The sequence below is a fragment of the Blennius ocellaris genome (assembly GCF_963422515.1).
Source record: "Blennius ocellaris genome assembly, chromosome: 7".
Classification (NCBI taxonomy): domain Eukaryota; kingdom Metazoa; phylum Chordata; class Actinopteri; order Blenniiformes; family Blenniidae; genus Blennius; species Blennius ocellaris.
The window spans coordinates 26,069,704-26,084,812 of NC_137656.1; the positions used below are offsets into that span (position 1 = coordinate 26,069,704).

General features: G+C 41.7%; 1 protein-coding gene across 1 annotated transcript in view; it reads left to right on the forward strand.

The window, feature by feature from the left end:
* npffr1l2 (neuropeptide FF receptor 1 like 2) overlaps positions 1-15,109 on the forward strand; it is a gene marked incomplete at both ends in the record, with an annotated part of 98,004 nt that overhangs the window by 62,240 nt on the left and 20,655 nt on the right. The window contains one exon of the mRNA XM_080499220.1: positions 10,012-10,367. Within this exon, the coding sequence (XP_080355346.1) occupies positions 10,012-10,367 (356 nt within the window). The remainder of the gene's footprint in view (positions 1-10,011; positions 10,368-15,109) is intronic.

Genomic DNA, 15,109 nt, shown 5'->3' on the forward strand with positions numbered 1-15,109 from the left:
CAGTAAAACTGCTGCGCTGCGGAGCGCCGACAATTCCGGGAGGTTCATTGCAGACTTGTTGAGAGTGACGGCAAATAATAGTGAATTACACAACAACTACAGGACATTAAAGACACACCACTCACACTCATGGTTCTAACAATCCCACATCTCCCACATTTATCTTCCATTTTAATATTGTGTAGCAATAAAGGAGCCGATTGCTGCAATGCATTATGGGAGTTTCTGTTTGTCGTGTTTTAAATGTAGTAATTGGGGGTTATGTTAGGTTTGTAGTGTTGGTAATAATTGTGTTGTGTTTTTGTTGCTTTGTTCATGTAGTTTAGTTTATTAGTTGTAAGTTGTCAACCAGCAGTGAAGAAGGTTTTGTGCGTCGTGTCCTCCTGGCATGGTCTTCCTGTGGGACTGTCAGAATAAAATGCATGTGACTCTCTGGGGCTTGTGTTCAGTGGAAAACGGGACCAAATGGCTCTTTGAGCATTAAAGTTGGTCCTAACCCTAACCCTAAAGTTGCTTTGCCATCAAGGGTGATTCTCAACTATAAAACTACTTAATACCAGGAGATTATAGACTTGGAGTCATGCCACTCTGGAAGCCGTTATTGTTGTTGTTGTTGTCCGTCTTCTTGTGCAGAAGAGCTATTTACTATGTCCACGGTCTGCATGAACACTAGCAGCATTTCAATAAATTCGATTTTCCTGGAAAAGTTCCTGTAGATCCTCCGGTAATTTACACGGGACACAATATAAACGCTTTTAAACGCTTGAACACTTTTGTTTTTGCTCCTATTTCTCATGAACTGAACTCAAAGATGTAAAACGTTTTCTATAAACACAAAAGACATGAGTGACCCTTGTGGCCACTCTGAGGCACACCTGTGCAATAATCATGGTATCTAATCAGCATCTTGATATGCCTCCCCTGCGAGCTGGGATGACTAGCTCAGCAAAGGAGAAGTGCTCACTAACACAGATTTAGACAGATTTGTGAACAATATTTGACAGAAATAGGTCTTTTGAGTATCTAGAAAAGGTTTTACATCTTTGAGTTCAGTGCATGAAAAATGGAAGCAAAACCAAAAAGTGTTGCATTTCTGTTTTTGTTCAGTATAACTGTTGAAACTGTAAAATCCATTCCCGTTGTTTACTTGGTGACGTTTGGGTGTCTTGTTGCGGTAGCTCATCTCAGAAAAAGGCTTTTTAATGTTTGTGCAGAGCTGTCATGTTTTGAAACTCTTCAGACCAAAGCAATGGGTTTGACTGATAAAATATATTCATGAAGCAGTACAACACCAAACCATGAAATATTTAATTAAAGAGTGAAATAATTATTATTCTTTATTATTTATTTAGTTTATTTTACATAAAACTAATAAATGACGTATTTAATTAAATATTTATGTATTTAATTCCAATTTTAATTAATTATTGGAACATTTAATTGTTTCCTTAGTGGTGTATTTATTTATATAATTTTGGCACATTCATTCTCTAGAGCAATGGCCTCCACTTCATCACAAAGCTGCAGAAAGTCACACATTTAAAAGGATTACATCAATCATGGCAAAATGAATGAAAGAATGAATGAATGCATGAAACCTAATAGAGTCTGAAAAATCATAGTAAGTTTCCATAAAGTCCAGCCAGGTTATTGTGTTTATCTGAACCAGACTGGATTTTAGGCAAAGATTGACTTTCACCTGATGCACAGAGTGACATTTAGAAAGAAGAAGGTGACCACTGCCATGGTGATATTGTTCATATTTAATGAATGAGTTAAATGCATGCAAATGATTATCATGATAGCATTTTAATCCAACAGATATTTGGATTGCCTGAACTACTCAAGATTTTGCACGACAATTTTAAATGTATTTATGGAGTGTTATTTTCAGAAGTCCCTCAACAATATGAGTGATAAATATGATTATTTTCTTCATTTCAGTTGTTATTCCTCAAAACCAAACTGAAACATTTGGTGATGCTGCTTTTAGTCATCATGCTATGAGCTGCTGGAATATCCAGAAAATGTAATCCTTTGTAATTCAATTATTTTATGGCTGAATGTTCAATGATTGGCATCCTATACTACTAAAATGTGTTGATCAATAAAAGTATTGATTAAAGGGATATAAGTGTGATGCTCACAGAAAAACTGAAAGTAATAGCATTCTGAGATTGGTCACATTTTTTATTTGTGATACAGTTGTTTATAGATGAATGTAGCCTATTCATAAGACATACAACAATCACCTTTCACACATTCTTGATCTGCTGACAGAGTTCCATTTCCAGTATTCATCCTTCTACAAATAGGCAGAACTGAAAATGCATTCACATAAAACATGGCAGGTGTGACCACAGCCTTGGTCTTGTTTTCAGTGTTGATGCTCCACCTTTGATTGGAATCCATCAAAAATGCTTCTTGTAACAATGAAGAATTTGTCAAGCAACCGACACATCTCTGTCAATCGTGGGCAAGTAACTCTAACTGAGCCAAATAAATCAAAAGGTTGCTAATTATAAAGATTCCCAGTCATTGCAGAAAACAGTGAAAACACAGGAAGAACCCCTGCACCACTGTTAACCACCGTGCAGCCGTCACATGCATCACATCGATTAATCATCCGGTTAATCATCGATGAGTGTGAGGGTTTTTTGTTTTTGTTTTCTTTAATCAACTTCCTGACACTCAAGACCTAAATAGCAGGATTATCAGTGTATGATTGCTGAAAGTGGCATTTTATTTTATCAATGATGTGACAGTAGCTTGATTTCAGTTTCACTTACTGGTTGGGTGACACCTACGGTCATAGAAAGGTTATGGCATTCATTAAAAAAGAATAACTGGTACAATGCAGCCCTCATCTCCTGATGACCCAAAACCAAATATGAGTGAAATAAATAATTCTGCAGAGTCAGACACCTGCATTGTCTTTCACATTATTGTGTCGATATCTCTTTAGTAATTATACATTCTTTGAACAAGCCATTTATCACATTTAGAAAGACATACAGTTAGAGCTGATTTCCACAGAATGCATTTAATATTTTTAATGAAACAGAATGAAATCTTCTTTATTACTATATCATTCCCATGTGTGTGGAAGTGTGTGTGTTTGGAAACTTGAACACTCTCTGGGGCCTATTGAAGCAGTGTAGGTGTATGACGTGGGTGTGTGTATGTAGAAATTAGATGCTTTACTAACAATTAACAAAGTACTCACTGCCTTGTCTTTTTTGTTGTTTTGTTTTGTATAGTTTGTTTTTTTTATCTGTGTGTTTTCATATCACTTTCACATGGAATGTCATGCTTTGCTTTTAGCTCCTGAGTTTGACATTCCCGTTGTCCTCAGGGAGAGCTGGGATTAGCCAGCCTCAGTTTGATGCCTTCAGGTGCACGACCACAACACAGCATAAATAAACCTGCTGAAGGAGAAGCGACTCTATAATACAGTGTAGTACTGTTTTAGTCAATGAAAGATATTACTACCGTGGCCCATTCACAAGTTTCAAGGAATTGATTTCACATTTTTTGAAAGTTTTAAAAATTATGTACTTTTACATGGAAATGGAAGAAACACAGAAAACTTTTTTATATTGGGCCACTAGTGGGTGCTGTTGTTTGTTTTTGTCATGAATTCACACACACATGCACACACATTAATTAAGAGAGTATACAGGGGCATTTTTTATGAACGGGTGAAGTTGGATTGCTATTGCAGTGGCTGTCAACTCTAACAAGGCGGCCATTGTTGTCATTGTCATTGACTTGCGCAATGCAAAAGAAGTGTTTATTACAGCCGTGCTGTGCACGGGTGGCGTGGCAACACTTTCGAAAAGTCGCATTTTCCCTCGTTTCCATGGAGACGGAGTCAGAACGTTTGCGGAAAGTTCCACCTTGGAAGCAATTTTCAAAAAGTTGTATGGTCAGTGGCTCCGAGCTCCGTTGTTGTTTCACTTGAAAACGTTGTTATGATCTGAAATCCTCCTTCTGCTTGGCGTGGCTGTGACGACGCCGTCTTTCAGTCCGAAAGGTTAATTATTCCTCCAATGTGTCGAAGGTTCCTGAACCCAAAGTCGACACTGGCGTGTGAATGGGTGAATGTGACCAAGCATTTAAAGCATCTCCTGTCAACTGTGGAGAAATCACTAATTGTTTGCGTCAAGACAAGACATCCTTCCCCGCCTACAAACTGTAGAAAAGGCAATGTCCGGTCACAGTACTCACAGTTATGAAGTACTTGTTCAAGGAAGGGGGAGTGCAAGTTTGTTTGGTAGGTCTTGACAGTCTTGGGAACCTTTAGAAAGGTTTCTACCAACAGCTTTCCATGTTCCAGCAGGAAAATCATGTCGAATGAAGGGAACTTTCACTGCTGTGCCAAGTGCACATCGTTTGTAAAATTCATGCCAGAGGCAGCTGAGAACACCCCTCATGACCCCAGATCTGCTTCCTGCCTCTTCAGTGTTGTCTGGAAAAATGCATTTTACATTCACTGCTTTGTTTAAGACCTGTTCATCAGAGAAAGTGATGATCATATCATGTAAAGTGTTAGCATAATGTATGGTGATGGTTAACACATTCTCTGGATTGGGTGCACGAGGGTCACTGGCAGCCCACTGAAGTTGGTTCCCTACAGGGACCCAGAATTCTGAGTTTAAAAGTCAGAATTCTGACGAAGTTGTGATGAAGAACGTCTTCCACCCACTGTATGGCACTGTTCCAGCACTGAGCAGCTCCTTCAGTGACAGGCTTCACCACGCGTTGTATCTGAAGGAGAGATACTGCAGCTCCTTCCTTCCTGCTGCAGTCAGACTGTTTAACCAAGCTGCTCCCAGTAGATCACAAAATACAACCACAAACCGGACAATTCCTTCTACCTCTGTGCAGTAATTTATTTATTTACTGTGCAATAACATGTCCATCTTGATATGCACTGTGTGCATGATAGTACTCATACATATTTAAGTTACTGGCCCTTTTCTAACCCTGTTTGTGGATTCACTTTCTGTTACTATATTTTTGCCAAATGTTATTGTGCACTGTGTGATTTTCTTATTTGTATTCTCCTATCCTGCAGTATGTGTGGTTTTATGCTCCTAGCCTGCTCTGCTGCTGCTGTGACACTGGAACCTCTGGAACCCTTTCTCAAGTCAACACTGCTTGCAGGCTCCTAAAACGCAGCGCCATGTGGGTGATCGGACAAAAACAACGTAGTTACAGGAAACAGCATTGTCGTGTAGACAAGGACTAAGATAAAATAAGACTCACAAGTTCACACTTTCCATACTGAAGTAAAAGTATTGATACTTCTGTAAACAAGAAAAATATGTCCTCGTGCACGGAAGTGAAAAGTTCTTCTTTTTAATATTCATAACACAAATATGGATTCTCGCATCAACCTCTGCTCTGCTCTGCAGCTCAAGCTCAGGGTTTGGGTTAGGCTTATTTTTCCGCACACTGCACATCTGCGTAAGTGAACACTCCACAAACTGTGAGTGACAGCCATGCTGTTGCTAATGAATTATCAAGGGAGAAGCCAGTTTTGTGACAAAGATCAGCAAATCTGCGTTAAAACGTCTGTCTTCTTCAGTCTTCCCAGAGGAAACCCTGATGACAGATTGATGCGCTGTGTGAAGCCAGCCAGTGACACTATATGTGCTAATGTCTGCTTCTGGATTTTGCTGGCAGGTGTTTGTTCTCCACATGAGTTGACATTTCCCGACAAGTCTATGTACATACAGCACAAATAGCTTGCTTATGTGTTTGGTGCGCCCAGTTAAATGCAGCCATTAATCTTACTGATATATTTACAGAAACAGGATGGTGCTAATGTCTGTGTCAACAGAGAAGCACCAGCCACCAACACAACAACAGCCGCAGAGCGTGGAAACGTAATTAATTTTGAAGATTTTTGTCAAAAATATGATTTGGGTAAACAAGACTTTTCCCCACATATACAGATCTGCTACTTTATTAGAAGAAATTAAGACTCATGGACATAAAGAAAGTTAACCTATAATTCAAATATTTTTGTCTAATATAATAGCATATGAATCTGAAAGCCCAAAAGGCCTTACTAGGATAGTATATAAAAGTTTTATGTCCAACAATAAGAACTCTACGGATTATCTGAGACAGCGCTGGGAGAAAGAAGCCAATATAGTAATTTCAGGTGACATATGGCTACAACTCTGGAAAAATATTTCTTTAACAACAAACTCCTTATTGGGGTGGGATTTTAATTGGAAGAATCTTATTTGATTGTTTTACTACCTCAAACCAGAAGTCAAAATGGAGTGGTTCAGAGGTGTTCTGCTGGAGGGAGTGTGGAACGGTCGGCTTCCATATATTCTGGTCTTGCCCAAATTTAAAGAAATCCTGGAAGGAGGTACAACAACGAACATCAGAGACCCTGGGTGTTGGACTGGATCTTTCTTTCATGTCAATGGACCTGGGAAATCTTCTAAAGCAGGGGTCGGCAACCCGCGGCTCCGGAGCCGCATGCAGCTCTTTCATCCCTCCACTGCGGCTCCTTGAGCCTCCGTCCCACTGCAGTTCATCCTGGAGGGACGTAAGGAGGCAAAGCCACCCAGAGCGCAGTCCCTACCAAGAGTGGTAAAATGTAGGCGGGTCGTGAACGACGCAGCGATGTAACGTCATTACAACAATAATGGCATGAAGAACGTAGAATTGTGGCTGCAGGTCATGACAGCGGCTCCACTGGTGTCTGAAGCTGGGAGCTTCCTGTACCTTTCACAGTAAAAGCCCACAGTTCCAGGAGGTTCATTACAGACTTGTTGAGAGTGACGGAACAGTCTAGTGAATTACACAACAACTACAGGACAATAAAGACACACCACTCACACTCATGGTTCTAACAATCCCAGATCTCCCACATATATCTTCCATTTTAATAATGTTTAGCAATAAAGGAGCTGAGAGCTGCAATGCATTATGGGAGTTTCTGTTTGACGTGTTTTAAATGTAATTATTGGGGGTTATATTAGGTTTGTAGTGTTGGTAATAATTGTGTTGTGTTTTTGTTGCTTAGTTCATGTAGTTGAGTTTATTAGTTGTAAGTTGTCAACCAGCAGTGAAGAAGGTTTTGTGTGTCGTGTCCTCCTGGCATGGTCTTCCTGTGGGACTGTCAGAATAAAATGTCTGCAGCTCTCTGGGTGTTGTGTTCAGTGGGAACTGGGACCAAATGGCTCTTTGAGCATTAAAGGTTGTCATCCCCTGTTCTAAAGGGTTTGAGCAGAGGAGACTCAGACCACCAGGTACCATTTTCTGCTCCCCCTCCGCTGAGGTTCCGGGCACCGTGGAACGGGTCTGTGTGGAGGAGCAACGGCGCCGCTGTCTGCTGATTGGACGCGACGATCGTCACTCTTGACTTGCCCACAATATTGAATTATTTCATCACCCTGGGCCCCTCTGTTGTTGTTTACATGTGCCGCTTTGCGCTCGCTGGTTGATTTGTTAAGTGAGTTTATTGAAACGTCAGCGCGACACAACATTGTGGTCTTTTAACAAGGTCGTGAAAAGAGCGCGGTGTTGTGTCGCTCGTCTCCGGAACAGGAGGAGATTCAACAGGAGCTGGACGCTGCTGTTCACAATGAGAAAGTTCAACCTGAGTCACAAGAGAACGACTTGACAGCCACCGGCCGCTTCCTTATTCTTCGCTGGAGTCTCTGAGTCGTTCACAACCCCGCCTACATTTTTACTGAACTTTCTGTGGTGGGACCAGAGACAGAGTTGGTCCTGGGTACACTTTGCCGTACCGTAACCTCCTGGTATGCCCCGCTCCACCACGTACTGTGCGCTGAAACAGTGGCTTTAGGGAGGCTGTAACAGTCTCTACTTTTAAGACCAGACTCAAGACTTTTCTATTTACTAAAGCTTAGGGGCAATCCCAATTCTATTCTTACCCCTTAGCCCTCCGCCTCCAAAACGAGGGCAAAAGCAGTTTCAGCCCTTAGATTTGGGACGCCCCTCTCCCTCCGCTCACCCCCGCCCCTCTCGCTCCGTCTCACAGTTATGACATCATAATACGGCGCCGTTATATGAGCAGAGCTGAGCCACAGATGTTTGTTGATTTTCCAGCAGGAGCATCGTCCTGCCGTCCCAAATTCAACGTGTTGCAGTAGCTTGGCTGCTTTGTTTCGTTTTCCGCCTTTCCACGTCAAGGCGAAGAAATAGACGGAGACATGGATTACTTCAGTTTTTGCGCTGTATTTGGACTTCAGAAATATTTCCTCATTCACCATGTGAAAGTGGAGGAGCTTCCTTGTTTACTTGGGGGTCCCTGTTTTCAAAACACCCATATTAGAAAACTTTGGCACTATACAGTGTAATAATAAAATGTTATAAACACGGTCTCTACGAAACAAATACACACGGAAGCTACATATGGCAGACAGCAGTGCTACTGCCGTTCTTACTAGTATAAAACACAACAGGTTTATATAACTTTAGAAGAGTATATATGTGAAATGCGAGTCCTTCGGCGTAGTAGCAACCACCAAGAAAGTAAGGAGGACTAAAATAATTAAGATTTTGAAAAGTATGAAAATCTTTTAGCATTTTGAAAATTTTTTAGCATTTGTAATTGAAGTTAACTTTTTCAGGCAAGAGAAATAGATCTTGAAATCATTTATAAAACAGTAAAAAGAAGGCTCATTAACTCTCCATTTACTGCAACGTTTATGATATTTGCCCAAAAGTAATTTGATATTTATCATGTCAGAGACAGACCTACTTAAATATTTCATATAAAAAAAAGAATGCGACAGAGATCAAACGATGGAATATCGTGCATTTCTAGTAACAAGCAGGTTTCTTAGGTCGGTCAAAAAGGTTTCAGTAACTGGACATGAAAAACTAGTGTTCAAGGGTTTCGTCGGCTTCATTATTAAAGGTACAGGGTTTTACTTCAAATTTAAATATTTTCTTGAGAAATACTGCAGTTGGATAAATATTAATTTCTTTAAAATGGGTTTCCTTAACTTTTGGAGAAATGGGCCGTTTCATAAATTTTTTTGTTTCTCTGACTGGATACACCTTCTTGTGGTGTAAAGTTGTATTGCAAGTCAGGCTTGTGGATGTGAGACCTTAACAGTTGTCTTGTGTCATTTTCTCTTTTCTTTATTTATTGTCACTGGGGTTGACGAATCAGAAAAACTCGAGCATTTCTGGAATTTTCTGTCTTTGAATGACGGTACACAATTATTATTATTATTACCTGCAGGTCTTCAGTGCAGCACTATAAACCATGAATACAAAATGTTTACTGGAGTTTCGGTGCATACAGAAAATGTTCACCTGCTATATTGTAAATATTATTTTACAAAACATGTCACAGAACAATCTGAAATCCTGTTTGAGTACTTCCTTGCAGACCTTTTGGGAGGAAAAAGCCCGTCACTTCTCAGGCTGCCGGATTTCTGCAGACTTTAACGTGCCTAGTTCAAATAGGTTTATTCTACCTTTAGTTCATCTAACATGCATGTTTTCACAAATTCACTGTCTAATATAGTCTCGTCTGCAAATACGCAACAAGATTTGTGCAGTAATCAGTTGCGTCTCCGTTTTTTGAACAGAAAAGAACTCAAATCTGAGTTAGTACTGTTAATGAGAAAACTGCGGTTCGTTTTCTCTAATTTGCACAACGTCGTCCCATAAGTCGTTGTATGGACTCGTACTTTGAATGGAGTTCAAGTGAAATTGTGAGAAAACACACACTCTCTTTCTCACACAGATACAGAAGAAAAATGTACTGAAACGATGGAAAGTGAATAAAAATACATTCTGTGACATCACTCATCATGAAAACAGAGAAACTGACCAGAACATCACAAACCTTGAAAACAATATGGAAATCAGACACTGAGAAGACATTTAAACTCACACACCAACGAGTACAATCCTCAAACTCCTAGCAAATCACACACTGTTCTTTATTGCATTGTCCAATCAAGACAAGTGATCATTATGGTTTCATTTCTCTTGCAGTGCTGGCCGAGGAATGGAGATGCTGGACAGTATGGGTGGGGGGCGGCAGGAGTTGGAGGGATCAGCCGTCACAGCTGGCCTTTTCAACACCAGCCTGGTCGGCGCCGTCAACTACACCAACGTCACCTTTTCCCCTTACTACCAGCACTCTCTGTACATCGCTGCCACATACATCCTAGCGTACGCCTTCATCTTCCTGCTGTGCATGGCGGGAAACATAATGGTCTGTGTCATCGTGCTGGAAAACCGCCGCATGCGCACGGTCACCAACCTCTTCATCCTCAACCTGGCAATCAGTGACCTGCTGGTGGGGATCTTCTGCATCCCCACCACACTGGTGGACAACCTCATCACAGGTATGTGTGTAAAACCATCAGAGTTTGATGTGGCTCGTGTGTTGGTTTTATCTCAATTTTCCCTCACGATTACTCGAGGAAAACAAGGGCTCGGGGTCTCACAATTATCTGCCATCGACAACACAGATATCAAAGCCAATGTGGCTTTGATGTTGTGGCCAATAATTTAATTCAAGATGTCGGTCTTCACTAAGCAAAACATACATCATACCCACTTTTCATGTGCATATGTCTGTCATTGTTTTTGTTACAATTTTTGCAGCTACTGAAGCGAGGCTTTCTCTCTATACCTGGTTTCAGAAAAACATACAGTCCTCACAGGGTGGTAGAAAAAAAACTGAATTCTGAAATCTACAAACACTAAAGAAATACAACATGAAGAATCGTAATGACTCCACTTCCATTGTGACCAATACAGCAAAGATACGATGCGCAAGCTCAGAGAGAAGATGCAAACTTCATACTGGAACCATTTCAATATTGATCCCATTTGTGTTTCCATCAGAAAGTTCCTCATTATTCCACCGTGATGCACTCGAGCTCTCTGAAGTGTGAAAGGAGCAGTAGCTTTCATTGCTCACCACCAAACGGCTTTCAGTTGAATATAAGTATACACTCCGTTGAAGGTTGTCAGATATTTCTTTTTAGCCCTTTTCTACACAATTTCCCACAATTTATTTTTTTTAATAAAGAACTATTATGAACTGACATGGTTAGTTTGATCTGTGATAGAAATTCATTTGAAAAGCAAATTGAATCTGCATTAGTACGTTTCTAAAAACATTACTTCCCTCCCGGCCATGTGCCAGAGTGTCTTTGAGCAACACACTGGACACATTGAACGCTTTGCATGGCGGCTGTCACGCGCGTGCTTAGAACTAAAAACATAACTCAAATACTCAAAACTCAAATACACACCTCTACATGCATCCAACACCCCACAGGGTGGAGGGGGGGGGGGGGCTCCCCTCCCCCCAGTCCTCCCAGCACCTCCGCTGTGGTCCCACCATGTTCCGGGGTGAGTGCGGCTGGAGTACGGGGGTCATGCACCCCGGGGGGGCTGGGTAGTGGTTCTCCCTCCCTATTCACGGTCGGATTAGTGGAGAATGAGATCCCGTAGTGGCCTGGTGGGGGCCTGGCTGGCGGCCTGGGGAGTGGGGGGCACCCCCCCTCCCAACCAAATAAATGTATGTGCGTGTGTCTGTGTATATGTGTGTCTGCATGAGTGTGCGGATGCTTTGGTGTGTGTGTGTGTATGTGTGTGTTTGTGTGTGTGTCTGTGTGTGTATGCATATGCTATGGTGTAGGTGTGTGTGTAGGTTGGGATTAGGTGAGTGGGGGGGGGGGGGGCATTGGGGCTCCTGGGGTTGGAGGCCGGGCCTCAGACATTCAGTGGTGTGGGAGTGGCAGGATGTCTCTCACTGACACTGTCGTTTAAAATGTGGCTACATAATAGGAAAAAACCTCTTTAACATTTCAAAACACATGCACATGCACAACTATTGTCATTGTAACTTGTGTCATTATGTTACTGTGAAGGCCACATCCTCTCCTGGAGGACACCCCCCTCCTGAAGGCCACACCCCCTCCTGAAAGCCACACCCCCTCCCAAAGGCCACACACTCTCCTGAAGACACTGCTGCTCTGCCTTTGCAGGTCATATCCAGTGTCTGGATCTTCCACAAATTGACAATCATTTCAGTAACAAGGCAGATCAATACAATGCCGTAACCGTCCTATACGTACATTCACAGTGCTTTAGTGAATTGATACGGTGCTGTTAAACTCTCCAGGTCATTGGTGGGTAAATAGGTCATTTCCGAACGTAAGCAGGCAGAGATGGGAATTGAATCTACAACCTTCCAATTGGGAGACGAGTGCTCCACTCGCCGAGCTATACCGCCCAGCAGAGAGTGTGAAGGGCAGCGGTCCATGCAGGCAGCACTCAAACATACACGTCCCACACAGTTCCTCACTCCCCTCCACATCTCACATTACGTCATTCATTTAGAGGCTGCACACCTGACTGCTCTCCGTTTCACCTGCGCAAACATCCACACACACATAACTTACCGGTGACATGACGCCTCGTAGTCGTTGACAGGCAAGAAGGGGCGGGGTTAACTCCGCAATTATGTAGCGCACGAGCACGGGGTTTCAGATCATGTGTTATGGTTATTTTGATTAATTATTAATTTAATTATTTGAGTTACATTATTTTCTGATTTGCTTTGAAAAATGTTTCTGTTTATTTTATGAGAAAAAGTATATTTCTAAAGAGGATGTGAATATTTTTGTTCATTTCTTGATGATCAGCTGGTTTAAGTCGACTACACCCGGGGGAGGGCTTTACCCGTTAAACCCAGGGCTGGAACTCCCACTTCCACTCCTCATTGACGAGATTGTTCTGTTAATTATCAAAATTAAGTTGTTGTTTGCTTTGTTGTTGTTGTTGTTTTTTCCCCTTCCTGTTTTTGTTTGTTTGTTTGTTTGTTTTAATGTCCTTTTGTTTTTTCTTTTGTTGTAATTGTTGTGATTACTTTGGTTTTTGCTCTGTTGCTGCTCAGGCTGGTTTAATCTCATGGCAGTTGGAAAATGTTTAGATCACTGTGGTTACTGTACTATTAAAAAGAAGAAAAAAAATTTATGTAGCACTAACAAGGGTATTGTTTGTATCTCCCCACCAAGTCTTTCTCTCCTCTCCTCTCCTCTCCTCTATCCTTTCACCCCAACCGGTCCGCAGAATGCCGCCACCTCTGACTCTGGTTTCTACAAAGTTTCTCCCTGTTAGAGGGAGTTTTTCTTTCCACAGTCGCAAACACACCTGCTTGCTCATGTGGATATGTTGTGCTTTTCTATTTTCTCTATAAAAGCACATTGGAATGACTGTACTGTATTTAAAAATGTCTTTCTTTCAATAAAAAAAAAAAAAAAAAGCAGGGCTGGAAGCTGTATGAATGGAGGAGGTGTGACTGGGCAGCTGACTGACTAGCACATGTTCCGGGTTACGTTCTGACGCTTGTGGAGCTCGTGGCGTGGTGTTTGAAGTTTAAATTAAACAGTCTGAGCAAGCTGAACAATGGCAGTGTCCTCCTCCAGAGAAAGATCGGAAGCGATGAGGAGTAATTGTTCTGTGAGTGTCAGAGAGTAATATTGATTGGCATATGGACGATGAGAGTGAGGGGGAGAGTGGGGGTGCCTGGGGTACACAGAAGAAGAGGAAGGAGCAGAGCAGGTCTGATGATTCTGATCAACAAGATACAGAGTGGATTCAGTGTGTTCTTCGAGAGAATGGGGGGATTGAGCAAAGTTACTCCTCTTAAGCAAAAACCTTGAGTAAATTAATTGGATGTATTGCGTTCGCAAAGGTATTTCAGGATGACAATCGGTTAGTGGGGTGCACTACCCATGAGCAAGTGGCTAAGACCTTAAGGTTGGAAACTATTTGTGGCGTATAGGAAGTAAGGGCAAATACAGTTGGGTCAAACAAGACCAGGGGGCGTAAAGATGTCACCACCAGAGTTCCTGTGGATATAGGAATTGAAGAAATTAAGGCAAATCTGAGGGGAGAGAGCATTTTGAACGTTCATCACATTAAATCATGGGTGGATGGGATCAGACAGGACACTGAGACTCTGGTGCTTGAGTTTAAAGGAGAAGCTTTGCCGGGAAGGGTTATGCCTGTGCTGATGAGTTACCCTGTGAGGTGCTTTGAATGCCAGAAGTTTGGCCACGTGGTGTTGTCATGTAACCAAAAACAAAGATGTGCCCAGTGTAGTGGAGAACACGAGTATGATAGATATGAAGCTGGAGTGCAACCAAAGTGCTGCAATTGTTCTGAGGTACATAGTGCTGCTTACAGGGGGTGTCAGGTGCTCAAACAGGAGCTGAGATACAGAGTGAAGATGGAAAATATAGCAAGTGATGCTGAAGCTGTTAAAAAGATGCGAAGACAACCTCGTTACCCTGTAGTGCCTATTGCGAGGGCAGATGCAATCTCAAAAGAAGAGCTTTTTGTGGAAAAGAAGAAGATGGATTCCTTTGTTGTTCATGCCGTCAATGCTACAGCTGGTGTGAAGTCCAAGACTCAGAAATGTCAGATTATAGTTAAAGCGGCAGTTCGTCACCTCGGGATTGCACGTTTAAAATGGGAGGATATCATGGATGAACTTTGTGCAATGATGCACGGGCTTCTTGATAGTATTAATGTTTCTAATCTTACAATGGAATGCACGGCCACTTATTTCTAATGAGCAGGAGTTTAAGCACTTTATAAAAGGGTCAACAGAGAAACCAGATGTTGTATCTCTACAAGGAACATGGCTGAAACTTCATTTGGATTTTGTTGCGCAGGAGTATATCATTATAAGACAAGATAGGAAGGGTAGAAATGTTGGAGTTGTGCGACATTTGTGAAAGGTGGGACACTATATAGAGTTTTAGGGACGGGTGGGGAGCAGGGGTTTCTGGTGGTAGGGGTGTGGTGTAGAAATAAGGAACTGGCTGTGATTCATCTCTATAATCCATGTCATAATATGGAGTTAGAATAGAAGAGAATAGAAGAGAACTTTATTCCTCCCCAGGGGGGAAACACAAACTTACAACAGCTCAAGGTAAAAAGGTTCAGAAATGATCAAATTAAAGAATTAAAATATGTCAACATATGTAAATATCTAAACAAGAGCAAAAAAGAGCACAGAAAATAGAATAAGTAAAAATACAAAATAAAACAATCCAGTAAG